The 26,059-nt window shown below is 43.9% G+C and overlaps 1 protein-coding gene across 14 annotated transcripts in view; it reads right to left on the reverse strand.

Annotated features, from left to right (window-relative positions):
* CNKSR2 (connector enhancer of kinase suppressor of Ras 2) overlaps positions 1–26,059 on the reverse strand; it is a 550,079-nt gene that overhangs the window by 106,499 nt on the left and 417,521 nt on the right. For all 14 annotated transcript variants that reach the window (XM_069761485.1, XM_069761477.1, XM_069761484.1 and 11 more), the window contains 2 exons: positions 20,511–20,559; positions 731–903 (listed from right to left, as the gene is read on the reverse strand). In XM_069761485.1, the coding sequence (XP_069617586.1) occupies positions 731–903; positions 20,511–20,559 (222 nt within the window). The remainder of the gene's footprint in view (positions 1–730; positions 904–20,510; positions 20,560–26,059) is intronic.

A 26,059-nucleotide genomic window follows, 5' to 3' on the forward strand; every position in this document is an offset into this window, starting at 1 on the left:
TTATGACAAATTGTATGACTTTTTGAAAAGTCACAATCAGTCAAGCAAAGTCACCATGCCCTGCCCACAGTCAAAAAACTAAACAAAAAAAAGCAGATGAATACAAAGAAAATAGACTTCTAACTGGGCACTAAGATGTATATCAAGGGGACAGGGAAGACTGATGATGAATTTGGTTTAAAAAAAAAAAAAAAAAAACACTAAAACCCAACAAAAACAGGTGCAAATGCAATAATGACCAGTTCATTGTTTTTTTATATACCAGGTGAAAAGTAGGGGCATCCTCTTCTTCTAGAGAACAGAAGGCTTAATCATCATCACAGATGCAGATTCTTTATTGTAAGAGCAGTGAGATTATGGAACACTCGACCACATGATGTAATGGTCGATTCAGTACAAAAGTGCAAGGAGGCCTGGTTGCTTTTCTAAAAAAATATATTATTAGAAGTTATAAGTACTATATACTGTGATGGGATGTTGATACAGGGCATTTCCTCTTGATCAAAATGTTAGGTTTTAGGACGGACATATGACTTCAACCTTATAAATTATGAAGCTATGAAAATACAATGCACATATTCTTTGATACATGCAAAATGTAAATTAGTAAAATGCAAAATGTAAATTAGTGACTTGTGCCTTCTTATAAATCACATGAAATTTCTCACATGCACCCAATAATATGACAATCTACCAATACAGACTGTTGCGAACAGGAAGACGTCTTTACCTCCTCATTGCTGTACCAGTACATGGAAGAGTCCTTCAAGACAAACCAATACTTTTTCCACTTCTGTGAAAAATAGCTCTTCGCGTCCTTCTTCTTCCATAGCCATCCTTCACAATCGCCCCTTCCCAAGTCTTTACATGATATACGTCTTTTACTTTTCCCAGGAGCAGGACCTGGAGAACAATACAATAAAGATAAATGAGGAATCAAGTTGAGATAATCTTCTATAAAGATTTACTAATGTTGTCCCCACCGGTGCAACTTCGGGATACAAACATCACAAACACAAAAAAAAAGCTATGACAGGGACGAGGACGCTTTGTGCACGGGGCGGTATATCGAGGGGACAGGGAAGACTGAGGACCACTCTTAGGCATTGTACATATGCTACAAAAAGAAGAGGTCTCACGTGCCACAAATACCCAGCTCGCTACAGAGAAAACAAACATGTACATAGCGCGCAGAGAACCGTAAATAACCCCATTTAAGAAGCGCAATACAAAATAAGTGTTTGCTTTGCAAGTGCAACATTATTGTGTATTTATGAGGGCTTTAAATCATCAAACGCAGGCGTGCTTTCATCTGGCTGAATTCAGAAGCTGGTGACTATGAACACAAAGAAATATCCTGAAGCTATTTTATCTGGAGATCGTGTAGCGTACTGCACGAAGCAGAATTTCTATGAATAGCGGCTCTTGTATTTCACAGGATTTCTCCTGAACATGAGGGAGGAACGGAGGTCAGCCACTGTGATTTATCTGGCTACAATAGGCAACGGCAAGATGAAGCCTAGGATCAGAAAGCGATCAAATTATACAATCATTTCTTGATTAAAGACATGAAAGTCAGGTGGGAGTTTCAGCTTAACGGGATTCTCTAATATTTTATTAAACTAGAAATGGTATAATTTATACTTACTTTTTTTATTCTCTTCTGCTGCACTGGTGGTCCCCACCGGTCTCCGCTTGCATCCTACAGTCAGTGTCTTACATGCGCACGTGACCACTGCAGCCCATCACTGGCCTTAGCAGTGAAGCTGGCAAGTGAGGCACAAGACCTCTGAGGCAAGTGATAGTCAGTGGTCAGATGTGCATAGATGGCATGCCATAGCTGAAGGAAGTAAGCAGAAACTGTTGGGGAGCAAAGTGACAGAAGTGGCAACAAGCGGCAGTTAAAAGGAACAAGTAAAAAGTTACATTACTTCTTTTTTTCACACCATTTTTATCTACTGGTATATTATATATATATATATATATATATATATATATATATATATATATATATATATATATATATATATATATACAAAAACCCCTTTAATGGTATTCCTCGAGAATAAAACCAAAACTGTTCTTTATTCAGAAGTAATGCCACTCTACTCTATGGGCTGTGTCTTTTATTGCAGTAAAGCCCCATTTACTTACATACCGGCTAAATAATGGAGCCAGGGCAGTATCATTTAGGCATTGTAAAAATTAAGATAATGAATGTCCACTCTGCATGTAAACCTGAATATCAATGATATAACCATGCGGATGACATGGCATTAGTCCTGATCCCCAAGATTTATTTGAAAGGTCATATGTTTTGTTCACAGTACTATTCAGTTTGACCTAATCTACTGCTAATTCTTGCCCATAAAATAATTGCATGATAATTGATTTTAACCACCTATATTAGCCTTAGGTGCGGCTGAGGATGCCAAACCCTAAATTTCAAAGTTACCACTTTGGATCTTATAATGTATTGTTACAATTTTGTAAATGACTAACTCTGCTGTTTTACACACCAGTCGGCCCTAATATTATAACCACCTGTCTAATACTGTGTAGGTTATCCTTATGACACCAAAACAGCTGTGACCTATTGAGGCGCTGACTCTACAAGACACCTGCCCGGGGCTATTTGTCAGCAACATATTCTTTAAGTCCTGTAAGTTGTGAAGTGTGGTCTCTAAGGGGTCGTGCACACAACCATAAATATCGTATGAGTGCCATCCATCGCTCTGACAGATGGCACTCATCACCATGTTATTCAATGGCACAGTACACATGTCAAATTTTTTCCTAGGACCGATTCTGTCTGAGAAAAAAAATTGCAGCATGCATGATTTGCCTCTAATAATAACATGGCACTCAGACATGTCTATGAGTTCATGAAAAACATTGGACCGCACCGGTCCAATTTTCATGTACAAATTGCATGGCTATTTTCTTCAGATTCGAGGATCACCCTCTGATTACACAGAGTGATTAGCATAATCAGACACAGATGGGAGAAAGCAGGTCGTGTGATCCTAGCCTTAGGATCAGATTTTTTTTTTCCGGCACATCGATTTGAGTGGAGAATTTGGAGGCCAAATACCTTGAACACCATCATATTCCTCAATCCATGTCCCGACATCTTCTGCAATGATCGGCATGTCCCGACATCTTCTGCAATGATCGCCATGTCCCGACACCTTCTGTAATGATCGCCATGTCGGGACACCTTCTGAAATGATCAACATGTCCCAACACCTTCTGCAATGATCAACATGTCCCAACACCTTCTGAAAATGATCGCCATGTCCCGACACCTTCTGTAATGATCACCATGTCCCGACACCTTATGAAATGATTGCCAAGTCCCGACACCTTATAAAATGATCGCCATGTCCCTTCTGAAATGATCGGCATGTCCCGGCACCTTCTGTAATAATTGCAATGTCACGACACCTTCTGTAATGATCGCCATGTCCTGACACCTTCTGAAATGATCACCATGTCCCGACACCTTCTGTAATGATAGCCATACCCAACACCTTCTGAAATGATCGCCATGTCTCGACACCTTCTGAAATGATCGCCATGTCCCGACACCTTCTGAAATGATCGCCATGTCCCAATAGCTTCTGAAATAAAAGCCATGTCCCGACATCTTCTGAAATGATCGGCATTTCCCGACACCTTCTGTAATGATTGCCATACCCAACACCTTCTGCAATGATCGCCATGTTTCAACACCTTCTGAAATGATCGCCATGTCCCGACATCTTGTGAAATGATTGCCATGTCCCCACACTTTCTGTAATGATCGGCATGTCCCGAAACCTTCTGAAATTATTGCCATGTCCTGACAGTTTCTAAAATGATCGCCATGTCCCGACTCCTTCTGGAGTGATCGCTAGAGTTGAGCGACCTTGACCTTTTTAGAGTCGAGCCGGGTTTCGCGAAACCCGACTATCTCAAAAGTTGGGTCGAGTGAAATCGGCCGATTATGACGTAAAGTCGGGATCGACCGAAACACGAAACCCAATGCAAGTCAATGGGGCAGCATAGTCGGCAGTGAGTGGGGGCCAGGAAAACACCTAGAGTGCCCATTTTAATGTCAAAACCATCCATTCTTCTTAATGAAGCTTGTCAAGCGTAATTTACCTTATAATAATTGGAAGGCATTTGAAATTGGGGTTCATTTGGCTAAAGTTGTGGTGGGTAGGGCTGGTTCAAGTAATTAGTGGGCCCAGGAAATCTGGACCACGTCACGGCAGTGGAGCAGGGAGAGGTAAGTATTTCAACTTTGCAAGTGCTGTGAACCTGAGCAAGCAGGGGGGGCCCACTCGTTGGCATTGGCACTGGCACAGGGCCCCTCAAAGTACAGCGGTGTGTTTGCACGGCGGGGGCGCCTCCCACCGGCAGCAACACTTTTGCGTACCATGAGAGGCCCTGTGCCAGTGACGTCGCCAACTAGTATTCCTCCCCCACCTGATGAAGGAACCTGCACTTTCATCTGCACCTTCCTGTTTGTCCCCGTGTAAGGTGGTATGGTATGCGGGAAGGGGGACCTGACTTTCAGCAGGGTCACAATCTTGCAGTGTAGCATGCACGGGAAATGTTGCGTTATGGGTCAATGTACCAGCAGACTCATCTATCACTGGCTGGGCAATGGGCAGGATGAGGAGGAAACACAGATATAGGCCCAAAGAATAAAGTGGGCTAAATGCAGTTCAAAATTGGTAACACAGGACTAATCAGGGGGCATTGCAGTGGAGGACAACTGGAATGAGAGGCTGACACAGAGAGTAGGCCCAAATCAGTAAGTAGTCGAAATGCAGTTCAAAATTGGCAACAGTAGTAAACAGGCGGCACAGCTTTGTTCAGTGGAGGAGAACAGCAAGGAGTGGCAGACACCGATAGTAGGCCCCAACCCAACTAGTAGGCCAAATGCAGTCTAACATTAACAACTACTTAACGAGCGCCTGAAAACGGAATTTCAGGACAGGAAACCAGGAGAACAGCAAGGAGCGGCAGACACCGATAGTAGGCCCCAAACCAACTAGTACGCCAAATGCAGTTGTTCCGTTTAACCACAATTTAATGAGAGCCTGAAGATAGAAGTTCAGGAAAGGCAACCTGGAGAACACCTTGGAGTGGAACACACCATCTCTCTACACCCCATACCCAATTTGTAGGTCTAATGCAGCGTAGTTTCCAACAACTACTAAACGAGAGCATGATGATCGAAGCATTGGCGAGGAAACCTGGGGAACACCTTGGAGTGGAACACACCATCTCTCTACAGTGGAACACACCATCTCTCTACACCCCATACCCAATTTGTAGGCCTAATGCAGCGTAGTTTCCAACAACTACTAAACGAGAGCCGGAAGATCGAAGCTCAGGAAAGGCAACCTGGAGAACACCTTGGAGTGGAATACACCATCTCTCTACACCCCATACCCAATTTGTAGGCCTAATGCAGCGTAGTTTCCAACAACTACTAAACGAGAGCATGATGATCGAAGCATTGGCGAGGAAACCTGGGGAACACCTTGGAGTGGAACACACCATCTCTCTACAGTGGAACACACCATCTCTCTACACCCCATACCCAATTTGTAGGCCTAATGCAGCGTAGTTTCCAACAACTACTAAACGAGAGCCGGAAGATCGAAGCAATGGAGAGGAAACCTGGGGAACACCTTGGAGTGTAACACACCATCTCTCTACACCCCATACCCAATTTGTAGGCCTAATGCAGCATAGTTTCCAACAACTACTAAACGAGAGCATGAAGATCGAAGCAATGGAGAGGAAACCTGGGGAACACCTTGGAGTGGAACACACCATCTCTCTACACCCCATACCCAATTTGTAGGCCTAATGCAGCGTAGTTTCCAACAACTACTAAACGAGAGCATGATGATCGAAGCATTGGCGAGGAAACCTGGGGAACACCTTGGAGTGGAACACACCATCTCTCTACAGTGGAACACACCATCTCTCTACACCCCATACCCAATTTGTAGGCCTAATGCAGCGTAGTTTCCAACAACTACTAAACGAGAGCCAGAAGATCGAAGCTCAGGAAAGGCAACCTGGGGAACACCTTGGAGTGGAACACACCATCTCTCTACACCCCATACCCAATTTGTAGGCCCAATGCAGCGTAGTTTCCAACAACTACTAAACGAGAGCCGGAAGATCGAAGCTCAGGAAAGGCAACCTGGGGAACACCTTGGAGTGTAACAAACCCTCTCTCTACACCACGGAAGGGCTGATTCTTAGGAAGGAAGGCTGTCGGAAAGAAGCAGGGCGCGTCCGAGGGTGATTATATTCTTATTAGGTATATACTCACCCTCGGACGCGCCCTGCTTCTTTATTTGTAATGAATGTTTATTTGCAATGTGGTTTTGACTTACTCTATTTTTTTGGTAAATAATGATTTTATTATTTTCATTGTTTTGCATCTTCTTGGCAATAATATAAAGAAGACGCGACAGGACAACACTCGGTGGATGCCATATCTGTGTTTAAAATTGAAAAAACCTTTCAGTTAACTACTTGCAGGAGAAAGTTATTGTAGCTGGTGGCCATTTTTAGTACTGTACCAGATTTTTGTTGTATGTGTTTGTTTTTAATGTTAAAATGTCTGCATTTGATATCTCTCCAGTATTTTCTTTTTTATAAGCAAAATACTTATTTTTATATTTTCTGATGTTGGTTCCAGGGGTACACGGGCAGCAGTGGTGTGGTCAGTGGAGGCCTAGTGGAAGGAATGACCGCAGACAGGCATCGAAGGCCTAAAATAATAACACATGGCTGTAGGCAATTTTACATTGGTTCCAGGGGTACACGGGCAGCAGTGGTGTGGTCAGTGGAGGCCTAGTGGAAGGAGTGACCTCAGACAGGCATCGAAGGCCTAAAATAATAACACATGGCTGTAGGCAATTTTAAATTGGTTCCAGGGGTACACGGGCAGCAGTGGTGTGGTCAGTGGAGGCCTAGTGGAAGGAGTGACCGCAGACAGGCATCGAAGGCCTAAAATAATAACACATGGCTGTAGGCAATTTTAAATTGGTTCCAGGGGTACACGGGCAGCAGTGGTGTGGTCAGTGGAGGCCTAGTGGAAGGAGTGACCGCAGACAGGCATCGAAGGCCTAAAATAATAACACATGGCTGTAGGCAATTTTAAATTGGTTCCAGGGGTACACGGGCAGCAGTAGTGTGGTCAGTGGAGGCCTAGTGGAAGGAGTGACCGCAGACAGGCATCGAAGGCCTAAAATAATAACACATGGCTGTAGGCAATTTTAAATTGGTTCCAGGGGTACACGGGCAGCAGTGGTGTGGTCAGTGGAGGCCTAGTGGAAGGAGTGACCGCAGACAGGCATCGAAGGCCTAAAATAATAACACATGGCTGTAGGCAATTTTAAATTGGTTCCAGGGGTACACGGGCAGCAGTGGTGTGGTCAGTGGAGGCCTAGTGGAAGGAGTGACCGCAGACAGGCATCGAAGGCCTAAAATAATAACACATGGCTGTAGGCAATTTTAAATTGGTTCCAGGGGTACACGGGCAGCAGTGGTGTGGTCAGTGGAGGCCTAGTGGAAGGAGTGACCGCAGACAGGCATCGAAGGCCTAAAATAATAACACATGGCTGTAGGCAATTTTAAATTGGTTCCAGGGGTACACGGGCAGCAGTGGTGTGGTCAGTGGAGGCCTAGTGGAAGGAGTGACCGCAGACAGGCATCGAAGGCCTAAAATAATAACACATGGCTGTAGGCAATTTTAAATTGGTTCCAGGGGTACACGGGCAGCAGTAGTGTGGTCAGTGGAGGCCTAGTGGAAGGAGTGACCGCAGACAGGCATCGAAGGCCTAAAATAATAACACATTGCTGTAGGCAATTTTAAATTGGTTCCAGGGGTACATGGGCAGCAGTGGTGTGGTCAGTGGAGGCCTAGTGGAAGGAGTGACCGCAGACAAGCATCGAAGGCCTAAAATAATAACACATGGCTGTAGGCAATTTTAAATTGGTTCCAGGGGTACACGGGCAGCAGTGGTGTGGTCAGTGGAGGCCTAGTGGAAGGAGGGACCGCAGACAGGCTTCGAAGCCCTAACATAATAAATTGGGCTGGCTGTAGGCAATTTTAAATTGGTTCCAGGGGTACACGGGCAGCAGTGGTGTGGTCAGTGGAGGCCTAGTGGAAGGAGGGACCGCAGACAGGCTTCGAAGCCCTAACATAATAAATTGGGCTGGCTGTAGGCAATTTTAAATTGGTTCCAGGGGTACACGGGCAGCAGTGGTGTGGTCAGTGGAGGCCTAGTGGAAGGAGTGACCACAGACAGGCATCGAAGACCTAACATAACAAAAATGTCAATACAATGGTATTGTCAGTGGCAGGCATTGAAGGATGTCAGCGCATAGACTAAACATTGGTGGAGCTGTGAGATAATTTTGCAAGTGGTAGAGCACTGTTTGAGCTGGGGGGGGGAACTGTCTTGTGGCCGGCGGTACAGGCCCAGGGCCCCTCATATTACAACGGTGTGTCTGACGTTGGGTGCGCACCACCACCGCCAGAGACACTTTATTGTACTAGGAGGGACCGAGTGGCAGTGCCGTCGACCAAAAGCGGGCTCACCCACCTCTTCAGACAAACTGCACTCTCACGGGTGCTGTCGCCAAGTGTCGATACCACAGACCCGTGAGGGGAGTTTGGCCATTTAGTGAGGTGTAAACATGTCGTATGCTGGACAATCAGGTGCTGAAAATTACGAGATTGGAAAAGGCATTCAGAATAGTCCACAGGCAAGACCTTTTCATAGGAAAGCTAGGTGTCAGCCGGGCAAGGTGGGGCAAAAGATTTCGAAATCCAGTTGTGGTTCATTTTAATGAAGGTTAGATCATCTACATTTTGGGTAGCCAGACGAGTCCTTTTTTCTGTTAGTATTGAACCTGCAGCACTGAATACTCTTTCTGATAGGACACTAGCTGCCGGGCAAGCAAGCTCCTGCAATGCATATTCTGCCAATTCTGGCCAGGTGTCTAATTTGGATGCCCAGTAATCAAATGGGAATGACGGTTGAGGGAGAACATCGATAAGGGATGAAAAATAGTTTGTAACCATACTGGACAAATGTTGTCTCCTGTCACTTTGAATTGATGCTGCAGTACCTGTCCTGTCTGCGGTCATAGCAAAATCACTCCACAACCTGGTCAGAAAACCCCTCTGGCCAACGCCACTTCTGATTTCTGCCCCTCTAACTCCTCTGGTCTGCTGGCCCCTGCAGCTCGTGTGAGAACGATCACGGGCGCTGTGTGCAGGGAATGCCAGAAGCAAACGGTCAACAAGAGTTGATTGTTTGGTTGCTAATATTAGTTCCAAGTTCTCATGTGGCATTATATTTTGCAATTTGCCTTTATAGCGAGGATCAAAGAGGCAGGCCAACCAGTAATCGTCATCATTCATCATTTTAGTTATGCGTGTGTCCCTTTTGAGGATACGCAAGGCATAATCCGCCATGTGGGCCAAAGTTCCAGTTCTCAAATCTGCGGTTGTGCTTGGTTGAGGGGCAGTTTCAGGCAAATCCACGTCACTTGTGTCCCTCAAAAAACCAGAACCCGGCCTTGCCGCGCCACCAATTTCCAGTGGCCCCGGAAAAGCTTCCTCATTAAAAATATAATCATCTCCATCATCCTCCTCGTCCTCCTCCTCCTCTTCGCCCGCTACCTCGTCCTGTACACTGCCCTGGCCAGACAATGGCTGACTGTCATCAAGGCTTTCCTCTTCCTCAGCTGCAGACGCCTGATCCTTTATGTGCGTCAAACTTTGCATCAGCAGACGCATTAGGGGGATGCTCATGCTTATTATGGCGTTGTCTGCACTAACCAGCCGTGTGCATTCCTCAAAACACTGAAGGACTTGACACATGTCTTGAATCTTTGACCACTGCACACCTGACAACTCCATGTCTGCCATCCTACTGCCTGCCCGTGTATGTGTATCCTCCCACAAAAACATAACAGCCCGCCTCTGTTCACACAGTCTCTGAAGCATGTGCAGTGTTGAGTTCCACCTTGTTGCAACGTCTATGATTAGGCGATGCTGGGGAAGGTTCAAAGAACGCTGATAGGTCTGCATACGGCTGGAGTGTACGGGCGAACGGCGGATATGTGAGCAAAGTCCACGCACTTTGAGGAGCAGGTCGGATAACCCCGGATAACTTTTCAGGAAGCACTGCACCACCAGGTTTAAGGTGTGAGCCAGGCAAGGAATGTGTTTCAGTTGGGAAAGGGAGATGGCAGCCATGAAATTCCTTCCGTTATCACTCACTACCTTGCCTGCCTCAAGATCTACAGTGCCCAGCCACGACTGCGTTTCTTTCTGCAAGAACTCGGACAGAACTTCCGCGGTGTGTCTGTTGTCGCCCAAACACTTCATAGCCAATACAGCCTGCTGACGTTTGCCAGTAGCTGCCCCATAATGGGAGACCTGGTGTGCAACAGTGGCAGCTGCGGATGGAGTGGTTGTGCGACTGCGGTCTGTGGACGAGCTCTCGCTTCTGCAGGAGGACGAAGAGGAGGAGGAGGTGGTGCGAACGGCTACAGCCAATTGTTTCCTAGACCGTGGGCTAGGCAGAACTGTCCCAAACTTGCTGTCCCCTGTGGACCCTGCATCCACCACATTTACCCAGTGTGCCGTGATGGACACGTAACGTCCCTGGCCATGCCTACTGGTCCATGCATCTGTTGTCAGGTGCACCTTTGTGCTCACAGATTGCCTGAGTGCATGGACGATGCGCTCTTTAACATGCTACAACCGAGGGTGCTACAACCTTAAGGGACGTTTGGTAGTTAGTCCAGGCTTGCAAATGCATGGTGGTTAAATGTCTATGCATGCAACTTGTATTGAGACTTTTCAGATTCTGTCCTCTGCTTAAGGTAGTTGAACATTTTTGACAGATGACTTTGCGCTGATCAATTGGATGTTGTTTAAAAAAATGCCAGACTGCACTCTTTCTAGCATCGGATACCTTTTCAGGCATTGCAGGTTTTGGCTTTGCCACGCGTTTTGGGCAAGATACGGGCCCGGCAGATGGAACCTGTTGCGATGTTGATGCCTGCTGCGGCCCCTCCTCCTCCGCTTCAGAACTGCTGCCGCCTGCACCCTGTTCCCCCAATGGCTGCAAATCGGGGTCAAGAACTGGGTCATCTATTACCTCTTCTTGTAGCTCGTGTGCAACTTCGTCTGTGTCACCGTGTCGGTCGGTGGTATAGCGTTCGTGATGGGGCAACATAGTCTCATCAGGGTCTGATTCTTGATCAGCACCCTGCGAGGGCAATGTTGTGGTCTGAGTCAAAGGACCAACATAGTAGTCTGGCTGTGGCTGTTCATCAGTGCACTCCATGTCAGATTCAACTTGTAATGGGCATGGACTGTTAACTGCTTCACTTTCTAAGCCAGGGACGGTATGTGTAAAGAGCTCCATGGAGTAACCCGTTGTGTCGCCTGCTGCATTCTTCTCTGTTGTTGTTTTTGCTGAAGAGGACAAGGAAGCGACTTGTCCCTGACCGTGAACATCCACTAACGACGCGCTGCTTTGACATTTACCAGTTTCACGAGAGGAGGCAAAAGAGCTAGAGGCTGAGTCAGCAAGATAAGCCAAAACTTGCTCTTGCTGCTCCGGCTTTAAAAGCGGTTTTCCTACTCCCAGAAAAGGGAGCGTTCGAGGCCTTGTGTAGCCTGACGACGAACCTGGCTCCACAGCTCCAGACTTAGGTGCAATATTTTTTTTCCCACGACCAGCTGATGCTCCACCACTACCACTACCCTCATTACCAGCTGACAATGAACGCCCCCGGCCACGACCTCTTCCACCATACTTCCTCATTGTTTTAAAAACGTAAACAAACTAACGGTATTTGTTGCTGTCACACAAATTACACGGTGAGCTATAACTTCAGTATGATTTAGCTACCCCTTTACAGGTGAGTGAGACCACAACGAAAATCAGGCACAATGTTACACACTCTGTTGTTGGTGGCAACAAATGAGAGAGATGCCACACACGCAGGACTGTCACTGAAGCACAAATGTAAATATTAATCTCCCACTGATTTGATTTTTTTTTTTTTTTTAAGGGAGACTTTAGGAAAAAAAAATAATAGAATAAAATGATTTTTTCAGGAAGAATTTAGAAACCAAATAAAATAAAATGATTTTTTCAGGGAGAATTTAGAAAACAAATAAAACAAAAAAAGCCTTTCTATGGCCCACTGAGTGAGAGATGACGCACACAGGAGTCAGGAGTGGCACACAAGCCCAGAGGCCAATATTTATCTCCCACTGATTGATGTAGTGATTTTTTCAGGTAGATTTTGGAACCCAAATCAAGCTAAAAAAAATAATAGGCTTTCTATGGCCCACAATTGGAGAGAGAGAGAGAGATGGCACACCCAGGAGTCAAGACTGGCACACAAGCAGAAAGGGCAATATTAATCTCCCACTGATTTGTTTTTTTTGGTTTTTTTTTCAGGGAGACTTTAGGAAAAAAAAAATTGAATAAAATGATTTTTTCAGGAAGAATTTAGAAACCAAATAAAATAAAATGATTTTTTCAGGGAGAATTTAGAAAACAAATAAAACAAAAAAAGGCTTTCTATGGCCCACTGAGTGAGAGATGACGCACACAGGAGTCAGGAGTGGCACACAAGCCCAGAGGCCAATATTCATCTCCCACTGATTGATGTAGTGATTTTTTCAGGTAGATTTTGGAACCCAAATCAAGCTAAAAAAAATAATAGGCTTTCTATGGCCCACAATTGGAGAGAGAGAGAGAGATGGCACACCCAGGAGTCAAGACTGGCACACAAGCAGAAAGGGCAATATTAATCTCCCACTGATTTGTTTTGTTTTTGTTTTTTTTCAGGGAGACTTCAGGAAAAAAAAAATTGAATAAAATGATTTTTTCAGGAAGAATTTAGAAACCAAATAAAATAAAATGATTTTTTCAGGGAGAATTTAGAAAACAAATAAAACAAAAAAAGGCTTTCTATGGCCCACTGAGTGAGAGAGGACGCACACAGGAGTCAGGAGTGGCACACAAGCCCAGAGGCCAATATTTATCTCCCACTGATTGATGTAGTGATTTTTTCAAGTAGATTTTGGAACCCAAATCAAGCTAAAAAAATAATAGGCTTTCTATGGCCCACAATTGGAGAGAGAGAGAGAGATGGCACACCCAGGAGTCAAGACTGGCACACAAGCAGAAAGGGCAATATTAATCTCCCACTGATTTTTTTTTTTTTTTTCAGGGAGACTTTAGGAAAAAAAAAATAGAATAAAATGATTTTTTCAGGAAGAATTTAGAAACCAAAGAAAATAAAATGATTTTTTTCAGGGAGAATTTAGAAAACAAATAAAACAAAAAAAGGCTTTCTATGGCCCACTGAGTGAGAGATGACACACACAGGAGTCAGGAGTGGCACACAAGCCCAGAGGCCAATATTTATCTCCCACTGATTGATGTAGTGATTTTTTTCAGGTAGATTTTGGAACCCAAATCAAACTAAAAAAATAATAGGCTTTCTATGGCCCACAATTGGAGAGAGAGAGAGAGATGGCACACCCAGGAGTCAAGACTGGCACACAAGCAGAAAGGGCAATATTAATCTCCCACTGATTTGTTTTTTTTTTTTTTTTTTCAGGGAGACTTTAGGAAAAAAAAATAATAGAATAAAATGATTTTTTCAGGAAGAATTTAGAAACCAAATAAAATAAAATGATTTTTTCAGGGAGAATTTAGAAAACAAATAAAACAAAAAAAGGCTTTCTATGGCCCACTGAGTGAGAGATGACGCACACAGGAGTCAGGAGTGGCACACAAGCCCAGAGGCCAATATTTATCTCCCACTTTTTTTTTTTGTTCCAGGGAAAATTTATAAACCCAATAAAAAAAATAATAAATAGGCTTTCTATGGCCCACTATCTGAGAGACAGAGAGAGATGGCACGCTTAGGACTGGCACACAAGCCCAAAGGCCAATATTAATCTCCCTTTTTTTTTTAAGGGAGAATTTATAAAACCAAAAAAAAATAAATAAATAGGCTTTCTATGGCCCACTATTTGTGAGAGAGATGGCACGCTCAGGACTGGCACACAAGCCCAGAGGCCAATATTAATCTCCCACTTTTTTTTTTTTCCCAGGGAAAATTTATAAACCCAATAAATAAATAAATAGGCTTTCTATGGCCCACTATCTGAGAGAGAGAGATGGCATGCTTAGGACTGGCACACAAGCCCAAAGGCCAATATTAATCTCCCACTGATTGATTTATTGATTTTTTCAGGTAGAATTTAGAACCCAAATAAAGCTAAAAAAAAAAAAAATGGGCTTTCTATGGCCCACTGAGTGAGTGATGATGCACACAGGAGTCAGGAGTGGCACACAAGCCCTGAGGCCAATATTTTTCTCCCATTGATTGATGTAGTGATTTTTTCAGGTACATTTTAGAACCCAAATCAAGCAAAAAAATAAATAGGCTTTCTATGGCCCACTATTTGTGAGAGAGATGGCACGCTCAGGACTGCCACACAAGCCCAGAGGCCAATATTAATCTCCCACTTTTTTTTTTTTGGTTCCAGGGAAAATTTATAAACCCAATAAAAAAAAAAAAAATAGGCTTTCTATGGCCCACTATCTGAGAGAGAGAGATGGCACGCTTAGGACTGGCACACAAGCCCAAAGGCCAATATTAATCTCCCACTGATTGATTTATTGATTTTTTCAGGTAGAATTTAGAACCCAAATAAAGCAAAAAAAAAAAAAAAAGGGCTTTCTATGGCCCACTGAGTGAGTGATGATGCACACAGGAGTCAGGAGTGGCACACAAGCCCTGAGGCCAATATTTTTCTCCCACTGATTGATGTAGTGATTTTTTCAGGTAGATTTTAGAACCAAAATCAAGCAAAAAAAAAAAAAAAAGGGCTTTCTATGGCCCACTGAGTGAGTGATGATGCACACAGGAGTCAGGAGTGGCACACAAGCCCTGAGGCCAATATTTTTCTCCCACTGATTGATGTAGTGATTTTTTCAGGTAGATTTTATAACCCAAATCAAGCAAAAAAATAAATAGGCTTTCTATGGCCCACTGACTGAGAGATGGCACACACAGGAGTCAAGAGTGGCACACAAGCCCTGAGGCCAATATTTTTCTCCCACTGATTGATGTAGTGATTTTTTCAGGTAGATTTTAGAACCCAAATCAAGCAAAAAAATAAATAGGCTTTCTATGGCCCACTGAGTGAGAGATGACACAGACAGGGATGGCACTCTAGCAGAAATGTCAATCTTAATCTCCCACAAAAAAAAAAAAAAAAAACAGGGAGTGTCCTTCAATTACTATCTCCCTGCAGTAATCTCAGCCAGGTATGGCAGGCAGCAATAAGGAGTGGACTGATGCACAAATTAAATAAAAAGTGTGTACAAACAAAAAAGATAGCTGTGCAGAAAGGAAGGAACAAGAGGATTTGTGCTTTGAAAAAAGCAGTTGGTTTGCACAGCGGCGTACACACAGCAATGCAGCTATCAGGGAGCCTTCTAGGGCAGCCCAATGAGCTACAGCGCTGAGGGGAAAAAAAAAAATGTAGCTTCCACTGTCCCTGCACACCGAAGGTGGTGTTGGGCAGTGGAAATCGCTACAGCACAAGCGGTTTGGTGGTTAATGGACCCTGCCTAACGCTATCCCTGCTTCTGACGAAGCGGCAGCAACCTCTCCCTAAGCTCAGATCAGCAGCAGTAACATGGCGGTCGGCGGGAACTCCCCTTTATAGCCCCTGTGACGCCGCAGACAGCAAGCCAATCACTGCAATGCCCTTCTCTAAGATGGTGGGGACCAGGACCTATGTCATCACGCTGCCCACACTCTGCGTTTACCTTCATTGGCTGAGAAATGGCGCTTTTCGCGTCATTGAAACGCGACTTTGGCGCGAAAGTCGCGTACCGCATGGCCGACCCCGCACAGGGGTCGGATCGGGTTTCATGAAACCCGACTTTGCCAAAAGTCGGCGACTTTTGAAAATGAACGACCCGTTTCGCTCAACCCTAGTGATCGCTATGTCCCTACACCTTCTATAATGATCGCCATGTCCATAAGCTCTTCTGGGGGATTGGATCACATGTTGTTGTGGGAATAAATGAGTCACTCATGGACACTGCCTCCAGGACATTGTCCCTCATTGGACTTTTTTTGGTACACACTAAACAATATATGCCAAGAAGACTACAAAAGCTCTGATATGTTTGAGTTGTTCTGACCCAGTAGTCTAGCCGTTACGATTTGGCCTCTGTCACGGCTTTTGCCCATTTTTCATGTTCACTTTCTACTTAATCGTGAAGACATAATAAATGCCACTAATTTTGCCTTTCAGTGGTTTTAATATTATGGCTGATCAGTGTGTATTTTCTACATAGCCTGAAAAGATCATTTTCAAATGACATTATTGGCCAAATCTTAATAACATCTCCTGGTAGCAGTCCTGCCTGTCAGGCAGCATATCTATTTTCCCAAGCTGTCTACAGCAGCAGCATCATTGTAATTTCAGTTATGTCTTTGCGCTGCAGATCCAGCAGGACTTATTCACCTACAGAGATCATATACAAGAAGTGGATCTACACTCCCCACCACACACCTGATGATGAACTCCCCCTCCTACACTTCTCCATGATCTGCAGCACATCAGTCATTAGCTGCTTGCAAACCTGCTTTTTATCGATCAGCATGCTTGACCTCTTCTAGGCAATATATCATTTAGATTTCTATAAAATATTTTTTTTCCTAAATTAATTATATGATCAAATAATAAAGCCAGGTATATGTCTAGGTCTATGCATATATGGGTGTGTCCACCTATATTTTTTTTTTCAATTTTGTTAAAGGGTCCAATTTTTCACTATACAAGTTTTATACAGTATATTATCGTGACATACCAGCAAAATCTTTGACAGGCTGCAATTCACATTACTACAATGTGATCACAGATGGGCCCACAACTTTTTTTTTTTTTTTTTTTAAAGCTGGTCATCTGGTTCCACACATAAATAAGGCTGGTCACTTGTAAGGTTACATATGCGTCCTTACTTATCTCACATCTTGGCTCAATATTGAGATGAGTGGCACGAAATGACCAGCTTTAAAAAAATAAGTGACTTTGTGATATACCGTTGGGAGAGGTTTCTTCTTTTTAAGGCAACATTAGCTTTTTGGCAGGAAAATACGTTGATAAAAATGTCTACGTCTTGTAATGGACCATTGCTGGTGAGGTTTGCTCTGCGGTCCTTAATCACCCTGTTACGGTAGTCCTGAGTGTGCATGCGAACTGGGATGCGGCATATCCCTTTTCAGACCACAAGTAGTTTGACGGTATGGGGAACTTAACATTTTGCGACGATTCAGTGAATACACAGTCTGTTGTAAAAACATCTTTACTGGCATGCTTACCCTATGCTCCTTCCTGGTTGGAAAAGACTTCTCTAATTCTCCAGGACTGGTTTTACACGTTGACCTGTAGCCCACTCCATGTAGCCACCTAGGGGAATTACGCCTCCCTCATCTTTGCATAATGTCTCAGCAGGTACTCACTGATGGTGAAAGGAACCTTCTTATGACTTTTCCTTCTATCTCTGCACCCATCTGTTAGTAGTAGTGACTACTAGTAAACTACTCAGTTTCTGTACAAGTTGTTTCTTGAACTTCTTAACCCTTTAGATACTCTGTCACTAACACACTCTCCAACCTGAGGCCTTCTAGACCAGGGGTCCCCAACTCCAGTCCTCAAGGCCCACCAACATGTCATGTTTTCAGGATTTCCTTAGTTTTGCCCAGGTAATAATTGCATCACCTGTGCAATGCAAAGGAAATCCTGAAAACATGACCTGTTGGTGGGCCTTGAGGACTGGAGTTGGGGACCTCTGTTCTAGACAATACTTCTCTCTTAAGTAGCTGAATAAGAGCTGCCGAACAACCAGGAACTAGCTTCCTAAGTGCCCATGTAACTCCTCCCCACCAGGGCTAGCTTTACCTGCTAACCCTATCCACAGGCTAGCTAATACACCTGCTGCGTACAATATACAAACTTACAGGTAAAATAATGCGCTACATTAGTAGGGTACAGCGTTCTTGGCAATCTACACTGTTAACATTGTTTGCAGCCTGTTTGTCTACCACCTGCTAAATCTGTATAGTGATATTTTATTTATCAATCTAAAATCCCTACCAGGCTAACTCCTTAATCCACAACCACTTGTCGCAGTATCGCACAGGCAGCGTGTGTCATCCCTAGCTGTAACCTCAGCTCCTAGAATAGATAGCATACACTCCCTTCCGTCCAACAGTGAATTACACACTGATAGGGACATTAACCCTAATGCTTCCTTAGACTGTTAGTTAGCATGGAATATATTTTTTCCATATTTTCTACTGCCTATGGCCGAGGTGGCAGCTATAGTCGGGTGCACCTTACGGAATGTGCTCATGTAGACTATTTGCCGTGGACTTTTCTGCCGCAAAAAATTTGATTGTTATCTGAAAAAACACTGTGCACAAAAGGCACGCTTAAGTGTTTTTAAGTGCGTTTTTCTTCTCTCATGTATTTGAATGGGTGAAAAATGCTAAAATAACACAGGGGAACAATTTGAAAAAAAATTTCTGTTGAGTTAGGTTTTTGAGCTGATTTATACTAAAATTGGCATGCTGATTCCAAAAATGTAGTCAGTTTTTTTCTAGCACGTCAAGTTTTTCCTACACAACTTACCTGCCAGAGAAGCACAATTGCACTGATATCTGTAATAAGACTTGTTATCTGATTACAATTCGACTCATATAGAGCTACGTGGCAACTTGTAAGAGTAGTCACAACTTTGTCATGCCTATTTCTTATATATTTCATTTTTTGTTCATATTTGTACTATTTAATAAAAAAAACACCTTTTAGGTACATTAGTTTACAGAGTTTTGAGAAGACAAAAATCCTATAGTTCAAAAACTTGACGTGATAGAGAAAAACTGAGATCATTTCTGGATTCAGCATCCAAAAATTAATTAAGAACAGTTGTCTGACCTAACTCTTAAAAAATTGTGTTCCCCAGTGTGCAGCAGATTTGAAAAAAAAATGCATTGATAATTAAAATCCACAATGAAAAAAAAAGCAGCATGTCTATGAGATTTCAGGAGAAATTGCATTCATTTTGCTGTTACTGTAAAGTGCAGCATTTTTTGACTCCTGAAACAATATGCAGAAAAAATGCAATGTCTGAACAAGCCCTTCTGGTCTGAAAAATACTATATATACTATTTATGTAAATATGTGGCCACCCAGTGGTTGTGACAGGTCCTGCAGTCTGTTGTGCTTTCTTATGGTCCTTTACTTTTTCGAAAATGGGCAAAAAAATACGGTATATCAAATTGTCCCATCATATACATCTAATATGCTCATAAACATATAACAAAATGATCACAGAAGAAAAGTATTTTTGGCATTTGGCTATTGAAAAGCATAAGGTTAAAGGGGATCATCCAGGACTAAATTATTTTTTCTTTTACTATGAGCCAAAAATTAATAGGCATGTAGTTGCTATGTAGTTAGCAATGACCTACCTGTTCTATCTGGCGCCACCACAGAGTGGTCATTGACCGCTCCTGCTGGCAATTTAGCTCCTCCACGTCAATGTCAATAGAGCAGCTCTTTTTCACTCAGGTTACTCTGTTGACGGGGTGTGACACTCAACGTTAGGGTGACTGACAGTTGCCTTCCCTCAGTTATGTATAGGGGAGCTGGCTGTCAATCAGCATGACGTTGACAGTCATGTCCCATCAACTAATCAGAGTGGAAGAGAAGCCACTGCCCTGATGATGCGACATCAGCAGAAGCCACAGAATCGCCATCAGGAGCGGTCGGTGAACGCTCTGTACCGGCAGAAATCTGGCAGGGTAGAACAGCCAGGTAGTTAGCAACTGCCTGCCTGCTGGTTCTTAGGTCAACAGTGAAAAATTAATATAGTCCTGAATAATCTCTAACTTTTTTAGATGGAAGTCAATAGCAGAAATATGCAACTATACAGGCAAACACCTAAACACCTATATACATCTGGGACCTACCTTTGGTGAAACATGTAAAACGGTTTGGCCAAACATAATGCCTAAGTAGCTTTACAACAATAATTACTAGAGCACTGGCTACTACATGCACAGTTATGTATATGGCACCACACGACAAAAACAATGGAATTAATAAAACCCAGGTTCTAATTGTGAAACATCGTAATCCTGCTACAGAATAGCTATTGAAATGTTTACAAGCTCGGATGGAAATATAGCATTTATATAATTGATATCACCTCCCACATGAAATCTCATACTTCAGACGCAGAATATTTGCAGTTCCTGAATCATCTTATCCAGCTGCTTCTCCAAATGTCATTAGTTTCACAGGAACTTTATTTCCCACACTTTGTAATTATTCACATTACCTTTATTTCTTTTCTTGGATTTATGCTGCAGAGACGACTGCTGGAAAGTCTGAAAAATAAAGGAAACATTCACATAAGAATAAAGCCTACTTTCCTCCTGTAGATTGGTGTATGCCAATATTTCCTCTTTCAGAAAACCAGTTAGCCGGCTCATAAATGCTCTCCTGGACACAACCGATTTACAGTCATTTATTTACAAAAGTTTAGGTTTAAGTCAGTGATGACGTTCCTGTAACAGTTACCAATAAGACCAATCTCTTAAGAGTCAAGGCTTGAAGCAAGGGTGTTCTTCACAGGAAAGAAATTAAATGTTACATTCAGGTTTAAAAAAAACACCTGTCACTGGTCACAAAGAGTTATGCCTTTCAAAATACTGAAAAAAAAGTCAAGAAGCTTAAAAACTATTTTAAGTCTTCTACATTAATAAGTAGGTGCTAGGCTACGTTGAGTTCTGTACATAAAGTACTAAAGAACCACTGGCAAAATATGGGAATTTTGGGGGAAATTTTAGAGATTTGATTCAAAGAAATAAGGCAAAATGGTAGCCTGCTGGCTGCCGTTTTGCGGTTTTGAGCGTCGGGAAGGGTAAAAAATAATAAAATACACTACATTCACCAATCAATGGCATTCACCTGTCCCAACATTATCTCCGTTGCAGCTACCTCTATGTTGGTCTTCAGTTCTTCCACGCTGAGGATAGGGATTGACTTCATGTGGTGACATGGGGAGCGCCACATGATCCTTACATCAAAGATGTGCATTATATGGGGGGCAATAGATTTTATTGAAGTCAATGGCGTGCATGTGACCACGTTAGGCCAGTTAAGAGCCCCAGTGATGGAAAGAGCCCCTGAAAAGATCACCGTAGTGCACTGGAGAGCTGGGGCAACTTAAAGACAGGAGAGTACAATGTATTTTGGCATTTTTAATTCCTTCCATTTATTATGTATATGGGTTTGGAAAGACTTCAGAAAGTAACAATAGCATTTTCGAGGTAATTTCTCTTAAAATCAATTTTATTTGGAACAACTCAAGCGAAACTGGCCAAAATGAACTTTGTCTCATCTCTATAACCTCTGATATGTAGTATATGCAGAATTGAGAGCTAAAAAGCAGACTAACATTTCTGGCTAAGCACACAAAGGTGCATGTCAGTGGTAACATGCATCGAGTTCATTAAGAGGTACAAGCAGGGGCGCCGCTATCATGGGGCAAGTTGAGCCCTTTGCTTCAGGCAGCAGTCGTCACTGAAAGACAGGGGGCGGCAGAGCACCTGGTGCGGACTCTCCATAATCCATGACACTTGGTGTCACTAGTGCGGTGCGCGCGCCCCTGCTCACAACCCACGGTGTGCAATATCAGCTGAGAAATATATCTTTGTACCGTGTTAGCCAGCAGATAGAAAAATATTTAGAATTGAGAGTCCTCAGTGGTTGATACCTTTTAATGGCTAACTGAAAAGATGGTAACAAATTGCAAGCTTCCGAGACTACATACGTCTCTTCATCAGGCAAAGTCTTTGCCTGATGAAGAGACATATGTAGTCTCGAAAGCTTGCAATTTGTTACCATCTTTTCAGTTAGCCATTAAAAGGTATCAACCACTGAGGACTCTCAATTCTAAATATTTTTCAATATCAGCTGGTCATCCCTGCACCCACAGAGCAGCACACCACATATTGGCTGCTCTGTGCAAACAGGACCTGTGATGAGGTCACAGGAGGGGAGGAGTCAGGGGTCACATGATCGTGACCTCCATGGATTGCAGGACTCTGCTGTGCTGCTTGCCATGGTAAGTGTGTATATGAGGTGTATGGAGCCGTGTGTGTATGAGGTGTATGGAGCAGAGCCGTGTGTGTATGAGGTGTATGGTGCGGAGCTGAATCTGTACGAGGTGTATGGAGCAGAGCCGTGTGTGTATGAGGTGTATGGAGTGGAGCTGAATGTGTACGAGGTGTATGGAGCTGAGCTGTGTGTGTATGAGGTATACGGAACAGAGCCGTGTGTGTATGAGGTGTACGGAGCAGAGCCGGGTGTGTATTAGGAGTACGGAGCGGAGCCGTGTGTGTATGAGGTGTACGGAGTGGAGCCTTGTGTGTATGAGGTGTACGGAGCAGAGCCGGGTGTGTATCAGGTGTGTGGAGCAGACCCGGGGGTGTATGAGGTGTATGGAGCGGAGCTGCATGTGTATGAGGTGTACGGAGCGGAGCTGGGTGTGTATGAGGTGTATGGAGCGGAGCCAGGTGTGTATGAGGTCTATGGAGCAGAGCCGGGTGTGTGCGAGGTGTATGGCGCGGAGCCGCGTGAGTACGGAGTGGAGCCATGTGTGCAAGGTGTACGGAGCGCAGCCGCATGTGTAGGAGTAACTATGTGTGGCCATTATACAGTATGGAGCATCATGTGGGCCCATTATACAGTATGGAGCATCATGTAAGGCCATTATACAGTATGGAGCATCATGTGGGCCCATTATACAGTATGGAGCATCATGTGAGGCCATTATACAGTATGGAGCATTATGTGTGACCATTATACAGTATGGAGCATTATGTGTAGCCATTATACAGTATGGAGCATCATGTGAGGCCATTATACAGTATGGAGCATCATGTGGGCCCATTATACAGTATGGAGCATCATGTGGGCCCATTATACAGTATGGAGCATCATGTGTGACCATAATACAGTATGGAGCATTATGTGTAGCCATTATACAGTATGGAGCACTATGTGTGGCCATTATACAGTATGGAGCACTGTGTGGCCATTATACAGCATGGAGCATAATGTCTGGCTATTATACAGTATGGAGCATCATGTGTGACCATTATAGAGTATGGAGCATTATGTGTGCCCATTATACAGTATGGAGCACTGTGTGGCCATTATACAGTATGGAGCACTGTGTGGCCATTATACAGTATAGAGCATCATGTGTGGCCATTATACAGTATGGAGCATCATGTGTGACCATTATACAGTATAGAGCATCATGTGTGGCCATTATACATTATGGAGCACTGTGTGGCCATTATACAGTATGGAGCATCATGTGTGGCCATTATACAGTATGGAGCACTGTGTGGCCATTATACGGTATGGAGCATCATGTGTGGCCATAATACAGTATGGAGCATCATGGGTGGCCATTATACAGTACTAGATGGTGGCCCGATTCGAACGCATCGGCTATTCTAGAATATGCATGTCTACATATTATATTGCCCGGCCGTGTAGTATATTGCCCAGCGACGTAGTATACAGCACAGAGCCACGTAGTATATTTCCCAGTCATGTACTATATTGCCCAGCTACGTAGTATATTGGCCAGCCACGTAGTATATTGCACAGCCCACGTAGTATATTTCCCAGTCATGTAGTATATTGCAAAGCACATGTAGTATATTGCCCAGCCACGTAGTATATTGCACAGACCACATAGTATATTGCCCAGTCACGTAGTATATTGCACAGCCCACGTAGTATATTGCCCAGTCACGTAGTATATTGCCCAGCGAAGTAGTATACAGCACAGAGCATATTGCCCAGCCACGTAGTATATTGCCCAGTTACGTAGTATATTGACCAGTGATGTACAGCACAGAGCCACATAGTATATTGCCCAGTTACGTAGTATATTGCCCAGTTACGTAGTATATTGCCCAGTGACGTACAGCACAGAGCCACATAGTATATTGCCCAGTGACGTAGTATACAGCACAGAGCCACGTAGTATATTGCCCAGCCACGTAGTATATTGCCCAGCCACGTAGTATACAGCACAGAGCATATTGCCCAGTCACGTAGTATATTGCCCAGCCACGTAGTATACAGCACAGAGCATATTGCCCAGCCACATAGTATATTGCCCAGTTATGTAGTATATTGCCCAGTTACGTAGTATATTGCCCAGTGAGGTACAGCACAGAGCCACGTAGTATATTGCCCAGTGACGTAGTATACAGCACAGAGCCACGTAGTATATTGCCCAGCCACATAGTATATTGCCCAGCCACGTAGTATACAGCACAGAGCATATTGCCCAGTCACGTAGTATATTGCCCAGTTACGTACTATATTGCCCAGTGACGTAGTATATTGCCCAGTGACGTAGTATACAACACAGAGCCACGTCGTATATTGCACATCGACGTAGTATACATCACAGAGCCACGTAGTATATTGCCCAGCTACGTAGTATATTGCCCAGCCACGTATGTCACAGGTTAAAAAATAAAAAATAAACATACTCACCTTCCGATCCGAGGGCCCCTTGTAGTTCTGTCGCCTGTTCGCCAGCTTCCGATCCCAGGGTGTGATGACGTCGCGGTTACATGACCGTGATGTCATGGCAGGTCCTTGTCACGCAGGTCCTGTGATGACGTCGCGGTCACATGACCGTGACGTCATATAAGGTCCTTGTCGCATACCATCTTTAGCACCGGAGGAGCGAGGAGCGGGAAAGGCGCCGGAGTATATGATGATTTTTTATTTTTTTAATTATTTTTAACATTAGATCTTTTTACAATTGACGCAGCATAGGCAGCATCAATAGTAAAAACTTGGTCACTTGGTAATAGCGGCGGTAATGGAGTGAGTTACCCGCGGCATAACGCGGTCCGTTACCGCTGGCATTAACCCTATGTGAGCGGTGACTGCGGGGAGTATGGAGCAGGCGCTGAGTGCAGGGGAGTAGGGAGGGACTAATCGGACTGTGGCCGTCGCTGATTAGCCGCGGCAGCCATGACAGGCAGCTGTCGAGACCAATCAGCAACTTGGATTCCATGACAGACAGAGGCCGTGACCAATGAATATCCGTGACTGACAGAAAGACGGAAGTGACCCTTAGACAATTATATAGTAGATGGAGCATCATGTGTGGCCATTATACAGTATTGAGCACTGTGTGGCCATTATACAGTATGGAGCATCATGTGGGGCTCATTATACTGAATGGAGCAATATATGGGGCTCATTATACTGTATGGAGCAATATATGGGGCATGTTATTCTGTATGGGGCGCTGTGCGGTGCCCACAATACTGTATGGAACAATATATGGGGCTCATTATACAGTGTGCAGCAATATATGGGGCTCATTATTCTGTAAGGAGCACTGTGGTGCCCAGAATACTGTATGGAGGACTGTACTGTCTGATTTATGACCTATTGTAGAATGCACAATAGTTATCACTCATGTAATGTATGGAGGGACTGTATGGAGGGACTGTATATGAGATGGGAGCCCTATAGGGGGGCTGCACTATATATGTGTTTGGGGGGGGGCGCCGTTTTGAAGTTCACCTCAAGCAGCAGTGTGGCTAGGTTCACCCCTGGGCACAAGGTTACTAGATCCGGCACATATTATCACATCTTTCAGAGTAGGATGAGCTAAGAAGGATAAATAGCTTTGCGAGAAAATGTTCAGTCTAACTTGTAATTCATTAAATCCCTAAGAATCTATTGGGGTGGTCCTACTAATTGTTATTTCCATAAGCACACACATACTGAGACATGTGATAATCATTGAATCAGTCCATCCGCTTGACT

This window comes from Ranitomeya imitator, chromosome 3 (genome assembly GCF_032444005.1).
Source record: "Ranitomeya imitator isolate aRanImi1 chromosome 3, aRanImi1.pri, whole genome shotgun sequence".
Lineage (NCBI taxonomy): Eukaryota > Metazoa > Chordata > Amphibia > Anura > Dendrobatidae > Ranitomeya > Ranitomeya imitator.